Here is a 9,915-nt window from a genome sequence, read left to right as displayed (position 1 = left end):
AAGTTGTTGAATCCATTTTAAACCCTCCTGCCCGTGTATTTACAGCTCTGTCTGGGTGCAGGAGCCTCTTTGGCAATTCACCAGCATCGATTATTACTGCACATGAACAAAACGAGTCGTGTTGTGCAAAAAGTATTATGGTACATAAAAAGTGGACCGTAAGGGTCGGCCGCAGAAACGTCTTCATCTGACCATCCGTCTCGTGAGCGGGGGTCATTTTAGCAGCACGGGCTCCGCTTTCTGTAATCGCCCATATTCAGATTAATGGGATAGTTGCAGGAAATTCTGCATCAATTTTGTTGCTCATACACCCCGATAATAACACGCAGCCCTAAGACGCGCGCAGTCGCCCTGTAGTCACCTGCTGCAGCCGCATCACCTCGCCCCTATTTCCTGTATTTTGTCCGTTCTACAGTCGAGCAAAACACGTAGGGCCCCACTCAGGGGGGCTCCCAACATCAAAATCCCCCGCAAAGTCTTGCAGAAAGTATCCAAGTGGTGTTACCCTCTTGTCATTGTCAGATTAATGCTCTCTGTTACTTTGTATCAGACTAAAGTGAAGATTTAAGACTCAGCTGATCCCCAATTACAATGAGAACAAAGCCCGGGCCCCCGCCGCTCCTCCTTTTCCTGTATAAAAGCCCAGGGCTGAGCTGTATGGGAGCAGAAAACAAAGTGTCAGAGAAGTAGCAGGGTGCAGAGAGTATGGCGAAAGAGGGGGCTGTGCAGGTCACCGAATTAAAGGGAGGTCACCTTCCCGCAGGTGAGTGGGGGGCACGGGCTTTGCAAATGGGACAGATTTCGGGTTTTGTAGTGTCCCAGCTGGGATTTGTATCACTCTGGCAAAGGTTCAGTTTGTTGTTACTAGTCAGATGTTTAGAATTGAGAGTCCTCAGTGGTTGATACCTTTTAATGGCTAACTGAAAAGATGGTGACAAATTGCAGCTTTCGAGACTACACAGGTCTCTCCATCGGGCATAGACTAGTCATGTATCCAAATACTGCGGCCGAGGCAAAGTAATGTGTCGGTGGCACCCTGGCACTCTGCACCGGGACACGTCTGTCCATGCTGCTTGGTGGAACTGAAAACAACAAGATTACTATAATGTGTGGGGGTTTTGTTTTTTTGCAAACTTAATGACCACACGTGCTGATGTGCGTATGGGAGGTGCCAGCTGCTGCCATTGGGGGAGGGGATACATTAGATAAATTTTTTTTTTTTCTTTTCCTTCTTTTGTAAGAAGTTTGTAATAGTTACTCCCACTCTTGAACCTTGTAGTAATACATGTACCAACTCGCATGTTTATCTGAGCTGCTAAATATGCATTTAGGGGGGGAAGGAGGCTGCAGCAATATTGCATAATATGGACGCAGCTCTCTCCCTTGCTTCAGTTCACAAACTAATTGGTTGTCCCACAAAATTATGCCGCTGGTGACCTTTCTCATATTACATGTTCAGGTGTCTTGTATGACATTTGAGACATTTATTTTTTACAACACATTTGGAGACGTTTGACTTTCGATGGTTGCCCGTGACATACTTGCCATGCAACTCACCAACTTTCTTTTTTTTTTTTTTTTTTTTTTTTTAAATCTCTTGCTCCACTTTCAATTTCAGTATAGGTATACGGGTTATAACAGTGGTTTGCACTGCAGCATTGGGGTCCTGGGTTCAAATCCTGTCAAGGGCAACATCTGCAAGACGTTTGTATGTTCTCCCCGTGTTTGTGTGGATTTTCTCACACTCCAAATACATTCTGATAGGGGATTTATATTGTGAGCCCCAATGGGGACAGCGATGATGTCTGTAAAGTGCTGCAGAATAAGATGGTGCTCTGTAAGCAAAGCATAACAAAAATAAACTTTCTCTACGAGGAAGTCTTGGGGCTTTCTACCTCTTCTTGCACTTGCTCCACAAATGATGATTATGTACTTTAATGTGTAATAAATTACTTTGTGCACTTTTCTTTTTTGGGGGTTCTTACTAAATTAGTTAATCCTTCTATATTATTTCAAAACACTTTTTCGGTGATTACTTTTTATCTATGTTCATACTGCACCCACACACACAAATGATACACCATTTGAAAGGTAAACTTGCCCCCTTCAGCAAGAAAATAGCCAAACAAACCACACATCCACGATGTGATCACAAAGTACACTTGAAACATTAATTTTCATAAACCTGTAGTAAGGAAAAATGACCTGCAGGTGGCACCACACTACCCCATGCATACTACCACAAAGCTGAAACAAATCCTAGCATTTGCCTTGGGGGTTTTCCAGCTTGCTGAACTCCTTGCCCAGCCGATTACAGGCAGGTACATATAAAATATTTGCTACATCTGTGGAAGTAGAATAAAAGTAAAACTTTACCTGTTTAAGGCTTCCGCTTTAAAACTGAAGATATAAATGAATGCAGCCTAAAAGGGACCGGACAGGTTCTGAACCATCAGATTTTCCGTATTATTGGACAGTCATTGAAAAGGCTCTCCTCCTTCTAAGGTTGCAGCTATTGGTGACCTGGAGTCAACCTCTGGTTCCAAGTTGTTAATAAAAAAAAAAAAAAAAAAAAAAAAAACTGCAGCGTTGACATAACTCACTGTACATTGTTTCCCGATGGGAGAGATTGGTGGAAACAACCTTGCAAAAATTGAAGGGGAAAAAAAAAAAAAATTCTGCATCTCTTGGCAGAAAACACAGGTGCGGACTTGTCGCGCGTTTTTTTTTTTTTTTTGGTGCAGATTTGCTGCGGATTTTGAGCAGATTTTTTTTTTTTTTTTTTTTTTTTTTTTAACCCCTGCGGATTTCTATAATGGAATGGGTACAAAAACACTGCAGATCCGCAAAAAGATGTGACATGCTACTTCTTTGTATTAGCACAGCATTTTTTGATTTTTTTTTTCCTCATTGATTCACATTGTACTGTAAAAAAAAAAACACTGCGGATCCGCAGGAAATCCCCCCCCCCCCCCTCAACGTGTGCACATACCCATATATCTTTTTTTAACCGTTAACCAAGTTGTCACACTCGTCTTGCGTAGTGATGCTCCATGCAGCTGTTTAGTGGCCATCTGTCACTATGATTTTATCAGCTGAGTGAATCCCATTCACAAGCATTGTAAGGCTACACATGTGTCTCAGACAATGTTAGAAAAAAGGGTAAAGAGGTAATCAATTAATGGTTTCACTAAAAAAAAAAATAAAACTGCACGTCCACTTTTTTCGTACAAATTGTTTCTGAACATTATGTACCTTTCTCCTTTGAGAGAGCACCATTCTCACAGCTGGGTCTTCGTCTTGTCTCTTCAACAATTAACATCAAATCCACTGAGCAGGAATTCCCTGTAGTCTGCTGTTTTCATGCAAGGTTTCACAGTATGAGAACGTTCTGAATTCCATGGACCAGCTGTACTGGGCACTGTAATGTGTAGCACTGACAACTGCCCCTAAAACTCCTGAATGTTTCTGCACTCTCGATTTGCTCAAATAGGTTACATGCAGTGATGAGCCAACATTCCGGGATAAGATGTTATCTGAGCATGCTCGGGTTATATCCGAGTGACTTGGGCCTGCTCGACTAATATGTTCGAGTCCATGCTCCTGCATGTCAGGTGGCTCTTCTAACAAACAGGCAATCCATGCGTGTGTTGCAGCTGTTGAACAGCTGCAAAACATGCGAGGACTCGAACACATTATTTACGCACACCAAAGTCACTCGGATAGCACCCGAGCATGCCTAGATAAGGTGTTATCAGAGCACGTTTGCTCATCACCATTATTCATATCTCAGTAAGTGGGGGCCCACCAGGAAATTCACCAGTTCCCCCGGAGGGCCAGTCCAAGCCTGCTCATCTAGACAAGTTATCACCTTTCCACCTATCGCTGGGTGTCCGATTGTTGTAACTCCACTAAGAGGGTAGGGTGCACACGTTGCAGATTTCCTGCGGATCCGCAGCGTTTTTTACCGTGCAGAAACGCTGCAGATCACCAAGTGATTTACAGTACAAGGTAAATCACTGGAAAAAAAACAAAACAAAACGCTATGCTAATGGTGCGGAAATGCTGCAGATTAAAAATAGCATGTCACTTCTTTTTTGCAGTTCTGCAGTGTTTTTGTACCTATTCCATTATAGAAATCCGCAGGGCTAAAAAAAAAACAAACAAGGAATCTGCACCTGCGTTTTCTGCCAAGAGATGCAGAATCCGCACATAAAATGATTTAGGCTAATCCGCAACGTGGGCACATGGCCTTAGTCTGAAACACCCTCTTAAGCTGAAACACCCTCTTAGAATTAGGGTATGTGTCCACGTTCAGGATGGCCGGCGCTTTGGACGGAGCGGCAAACCCGCTCGGCGCTAAGCCCCGCCCCCTTCTGTGACGCAATGATGCCGGATGTGTTCATTGCACACATCCGGCATCGTCGCACCCCACGCGTAGGGCCCTGTCTTAGGTTTGCATAGATTAGCCACATTTAACAGGGAAATGTGGCTAATCTATATGTAAACCTAAGACAGTTTAAAACTGCCAGTCTGTGCCAGAACCACAATAATCTGCCATAAATTCCAGAGCAAATACACACTAGATTTTCCAAAATGGATTTACTCCATGTGAACATAACCTTAGTCTATGCAAGAGAGGAACAAACAAGCCATGCCGCCTAGATAAAGCGGTTTCCATATCCTTTTTTTTCTTTTTTTCTTTTTTTTTTTTTTTTTTTTGGTTCTTTACATTGTTTTTCTCTTTTACAGTTAAAGCTGGAGGAATGCGAGTCTCCAAAAAACAAGGAAATGAAGAAAATGTTACACCAGAAAAAAATGCAAAGAGAACTGCACCTGAAAAACTAAGGTATGGAGTTACGCAGCGGTACTGTGAATGAAGGCTCGTACAGCATAAGTGTGTGTACCGGTATATCTTATTTAACGCTTAATGGACTCTGGCACTTTTTGCTCGAAAAGAAGCAATTAAAAAAAAGTGTGTTTTTTTTTTTTTTTTTTTGTTAAGCAGTGCACCAAATAATACCAAAAGATAAAAAGAAAAACATCACGTCTTGGGTCTGAAGACTAAGGCCTCGTTGAGGGTTCACGTTTTTTCCGTACGAGTTCTATGTGCATCTTTCTTGGATCACTCCTTACTTATGTTAATGATTTCATTATTATGTCTACGACTTTTTCCGCAAATCAAGTGGTCCACTCAGTCTCTAGGACAGGGGTGTCCAACCTGTAGCCTGGGAGCCACGTGGCTCTCGGCTGTCTGCCAGCTTGGTGCATTAACTCCAGATTTAGTAAACTGGTATAAAGAGCACATCTGAAAATGGTGAATTTTGTGAGTAGCCCAGCAGAGAAGAGCAGATCTGGGTACACATCTACTGGTCTTGGGAGAATAGAGACAATTTAAGTATGGTACGCTGGAGACAGGATGATACTACCGGTCAAAGGAGGTACTTGAAGCTGGATGTGACTGATGGGAGAATGCTAAATGGGGTTTGGTGGGAATCCCTGAATATTGGTATACTGCTTCAGGGTGACTTGTGTGGAAAACTTTGGTTATCATTATAACCATAATGGTGGCTTTGGTTGTCATTATTGTGAGGTGGGACAGGAACTGAATGCGGCTCTTAAGGTCAGAAAAGTTGGGGACCACTGCTCTAGGACACGACTGATCTTGGATCTGAGGGCTGGGTCAAAATCAGGAATGTGTGTGGGAATAGACAGCACTTGGAAGCCATTTAGCTGCAGTCCAATTCTCAGACTGTTGGAATAAGTGGAGATTTATTTATTGGTCCATTATTCTCGTATGTGAATGAGGCTTAAATTAACATTTCGTCCAGAGTTAGATCTTGACCTTGGTTCCGGTTGTCTTGGGCACGTGATTTTATAGGGTCGTCATTCCAGTAATGTCAGTTTAGATGGGCATATTTCAGTCTGTATATGGACTGCAATATCCGGACTATGGGCCTCTTGACCCGAACTTGCAAGTTTAGGTTAGGAGACCCATGGACAGTTTGGTCATTGCAGTCCATATATAGACCATGAAATACGGCCATTCTGAACCATAGGAGATCAGCACACCATTGAATGAAACAAAGATCAAATCCATGTGCCAAAGTACAGACCGAAGTTAAAAAAAACTAAAAGCCATTCCATACAAATGACATGTCTTCCCATGAAGCTTGGAGAAATGCCTTGCGTTTGGACAGCGTTCCCCCGCCCATGTCTCTATAGTAGAAACTCTGCACCATTGTGCAACATGGGACGGTACCGTATGGAAACTTACAAGTGCCGCTTATGACAACTTGTCATGTGCACTACTGATCTATGTGGCATCGTCCCGGACCCCTTGTTACATCTTGGTGCTTGGGTGAAGGCACCAGAAGGTGAAGGTCCTCAGCAGGGTGCAAACTACTATTCCATATTATAATAATTCTTTACATAAAAGCTGAGCAGAAGTAATTTTCTTGCTCGCCTTGGAAGGCATCGTGTCTGCGGAGCCACTGACCGTTCTGAGAATGTCACAAAAGTTCTTGTGTTATATTGGCCAAATGCAGGAGAAGTTCTGCACATTCTGTCCCGTTCCGCATGGGTTCGTGTCATGACTGCATGGTGACATGTTACACCTCACTGATCCTCATTAGATGGAGGAAAGCTGCTCTAAACTCTTACACCATGTCTTCTCTCCTTCCTCTGACAGCTCTGTGGTGAACCTGCCGAAGGTGCAAACCATGAATCTTCTTCCTGGAGCTCTAGAGAAGGTCGGTGTCTGCTTACACTTTCTACAAGTCTGTCTGTTTCACAATGAATCTGCCTCATCCAATACCACAAATGTGATTGGACGGGGGGATAACTTGGCCTATTTTCCAGAAACTGCTCAACATCTCACCTTCCTTGTTTAGTCAGATATCTCCTGTCTACAGGAGTGGTATTTGTGGAAGCAAGAGATATTGGGTCCTAATTTATGTACCAAGGGGGTGTTGGCAGAGATGCTTGTCTGGGGGTTGTCATCTTGCACCCCCAGGGTTGTGGGGAGGGGATAAAAAAAGTGCCCTTATAGAATATTAAGATCTCACTGCTAGCATCTATTGTGTAGATTAAAGCAGAGCTACAACTATGTGCCATTACTAACGACTCTTGCAGCTTTGTCTGTAGTGACACACGGCTCTGCTGTACACAGTAACTGCCAGTGGTCAGATTGGAGGAGAGAATTGCTGTCTATCGTTAAATGTCTAGAAGATGAAGGCCCGTTCTGTCACTCTCTAAGGGCATGTTTTGGTCAAGGCGTGTGTGTAATTAAAAAAATTAATTTCTCCCCCCCCCCCCCCCCCCGCATGACCCTTCCTTCTTATGATTGGGCAATGTCATGCGGGGGAATTGCCCCTTTAGTGTTGGCAAAAGTCTGCTCTAAACTTGACAAGTCTCTATCTCCACAATGGAGGTGAGAAGTTATAATTAAATGTTTTGCTCAGCTCCGCAGTGACTAATCAATGATGGGACCAGTCTAACATGCTCACACTGGTGTCAGGTCATCTTTAACATTAAAGCCTGACTTAAACAATGGGCCATTTTCTGATGAGTTTATGGAGAGATATACACTACCCAGCCGTGTATGTAGCAGAGGCACCTGGTACTGCAGCAATCAGCGCTTCTGCTATGGTGGACAGATTATATTGTCACTCACAGAAGATTGGATTTGCTCTGATGTCGGCATCTCCTCATTGTGAGGAGATCTGATAGAATGAAGATCAGGCAAACTCTGCGCTGACGTCTATATCCGTGGAGCAGCTGCCCTCCTCCGGTGCTGGAAAAACCAATAATGAGGACTGAAGTCCCACAGGAAAATGACTAAAAATCAGTCTCTTCACTTATCAGCGCATCTTGGTCTCTGAGGCCTGGTCTACGATGTGTTTCTCGCCGACTAACTGGATGCTTACAGGATCTCTCCTCACCTCATAATAGGTGCTCTCAGAAATAAAGACTTTATATTGGGTGAATTTCTCTGCAGACAGAATGGGGGGTGAGCACCACGTATCCATGCCTCCCAACTGTCCTGAATTTGGGGGGCTGTCACAGAACAGAAGGTCTGGGGTATGTCCTGACTTCACCTGTATGTACGTCGTCAGGACACCAGTGCAGTTTAGTACGGGGGGTGGTGCAGGGAACCGTCAGATCCTGGATTCATTCTGTCTGGGTAGAGGCTGAGGGACCCCAGGTCACGTATTCAACAGCAGAGACAAGCTCAGTCACAGAGGAGCAAGGATATGGGGGCATCCTAGTGTTGGTGAGGATCACTAGGGACTGTAATGGGGTTCACTAGGAGCAATACTTCTATATGGGCATATATAAAGGAGTGGCTGAAAGTAGGGTAAGCGTAGTTTGAAAATGGGGACACGTACTGTATTCGGTGACACACAATCAATTTTTTTTTTTTTTTTTTTTTTAATTGGGTGGGGGTTGCCACCTTAAACTTTAAGGCAAATATTTTATTTTATTTTTTTTTTGTCTGTGCTCCGATATTGTAAGTGGCTGCCCAGATTGCTCTCTGGTCAGTGTGTCAGAAGGACGAGGCGGTCGTTGGGATTCTTTTACCTGTCCTGAACCTTGAACACTACAGTATGTGGGTCTTAGGAGATGCATGTGAGCGCCCATTGTGACTGTTCCCATGTATCTTCCATCTTCCTGCACCCATGCAAGGAATAGACACTGTGCACTGAGGCTGGTATTATGGGGGGACTGTGTGGCTGACACGGTGAGGGTGGGGAGAGTAGAGTAGGCAGTTGTATTCTAATTAAGTGCCTTCATTCCTGCATGTTCTGCCCCACCCCTGTCAAATCACCACCGAAAACCATAGGGAAAACCTGATAAAGACAAAAAAAATTTGCACACACGCCCCCCCCCCCCCCCCATCCCATCCATTTTTTGAAATCTGTAATGCCTCCAAATAGGACTTTACAATGCAACAATTACAAGTTGGTGAAGGGCGTTTATAGTGTCGTTTTTTTTGTTTGTTTTTGTCCCTGCAGCTCAGCCACGAATTTCCTGCAGAAGCGGCACAACTTGCTCACCAGAAGCCCAGACCCACCGTGGAAAAGCTCATCCTTCCCAAAAAACAGCTAATTATCCAGCAGCCACGCAGATGTTAGAGGCCACCTTCCTGCGGACGGTCCACTAACGGGGGGTCCAATCTTTGTATAAATATAATTTTGTACCGGTTATTAAAAAACAAGAGCACTTAGGTTATTTTATTGTCTTCTCCAGTCATTCACTTGATGATCCAAACTAAAGCTTTACTGCTGGGGGGCTGCAGTACAGTACATGTCCGTCTACAGAATGCCACTTTCTGTCCAGTTCAAACTGTCAAGAATCATATGACTGAGGGAGGAAGAGGAGTGATGGCGCTATAGAGCCTGGAGCTCTGAATCTTTATCCCCCCAGCAGAGGAGTGAGTGCTGAAATTGGTAAGTATGCGGTAAAAATGTCAGTCTGGCATCACATATAATGGTGAAAATCTGAAAACTGACTTACTTAAAGGGATTGTTGGATTAATTGTCAAAATATCATTATTCTCTCTTAGGCCGGCGTCACACTCAGCGTATGAAAATACGGTCCGTTTTTTACGGCCATAATACGCAGAAATGTTCCCAAAATAGTGATACGTATGTCATCCGTAGGCAGGGTGTGGCAGTGTATTTTGCGCATGGCATCCTCCGTATGGCATCCGTATTGCGAGATTTTCTCGCAGGCTTGCAAACCAACATCTAATGGATTTATGTGCTCAAATGTTCGTTAAAACATATATACAGTGTATGTATATATATTTATTTATTTTAGTATTTATATTTAATTCAGCGCTAGAAATTGCCGGCTTTTTCTTTCTCGTTCACAAACCCGACAGGATATGAGACATGGTTTACATACAGT

At 43.7% G+C, this 9,915-nt stretch overlaps 1 protein-coding gene across 1 annotated transcript; it reads left to right on the top strand.

Moving 5' to 3' along the window:
• The first annotated feature begins 605 nt into the window (after positions 1 to 605).
• Positions 606 to 9,234, top strand: DAPL1 (death associated protein like 1). The gene is made up of 4 exons (XM_077272897.1): positions 606 to 763; positions 4,753 to 4,849; positions 6,692 to 6,752; positions 9,018 to 9,234. The coding sequence occupies exons 1-4, from the start codon at positions 706 to 708 to the stop codon at positions 9,135 to 9,137; spliced, it is 336 nt and encodes a 111-aa protein (XP_077129012.1). The 5' UTR covers positions 606 to 705; the 3' UTR covers positions 9,138 to 9,234.
• The last annotated feature ends 681 nt before the right edge of the window (positions 9,235 to 9,915 follow it).

Source organism: Ranitomeya variabilis, chromosome 7 (genome assembly GCF_051348905.1).
Source record: "Ranitomeya variabilis isolate aRanVar5 chromosome 7, aRanVar5.hap1, whole genome shotgun sequence".
Classification (NCBI taxonomy): Eukaryota; Metazoa; Chordata; class Amphibia; order Anura; family Dendrobatidae; genus Ranitomeya; species Ranitomeya variabilis.
This window is presented reverse-complemented; position numbering and strand designations above follow the sequence as displayed.

Coding starts and splice junctions, on each gene's coding strand:
- DAPL1 (XM_077272897.1), top strand. CDS start 706: ATGGCGAAAGAGGGGGCTGTGCAGGTCACCGAATTAAAGGGAGGTCAC. Junction 4,850..6,691: donor ACTGCACCTGAAAAACTAAG/GTATGGAGTTAC, acceptor TTCCTCTGACAG/CTCTGTGGTGAACCTGCCGA. Junction 6,753..9,017: donor TTCCTGGAGCTCTAGAGAAG/GTCGGTGTCTGC, acceptor TTGTCCCTGCAG/CTCAGCCACGAATTTCCTGC.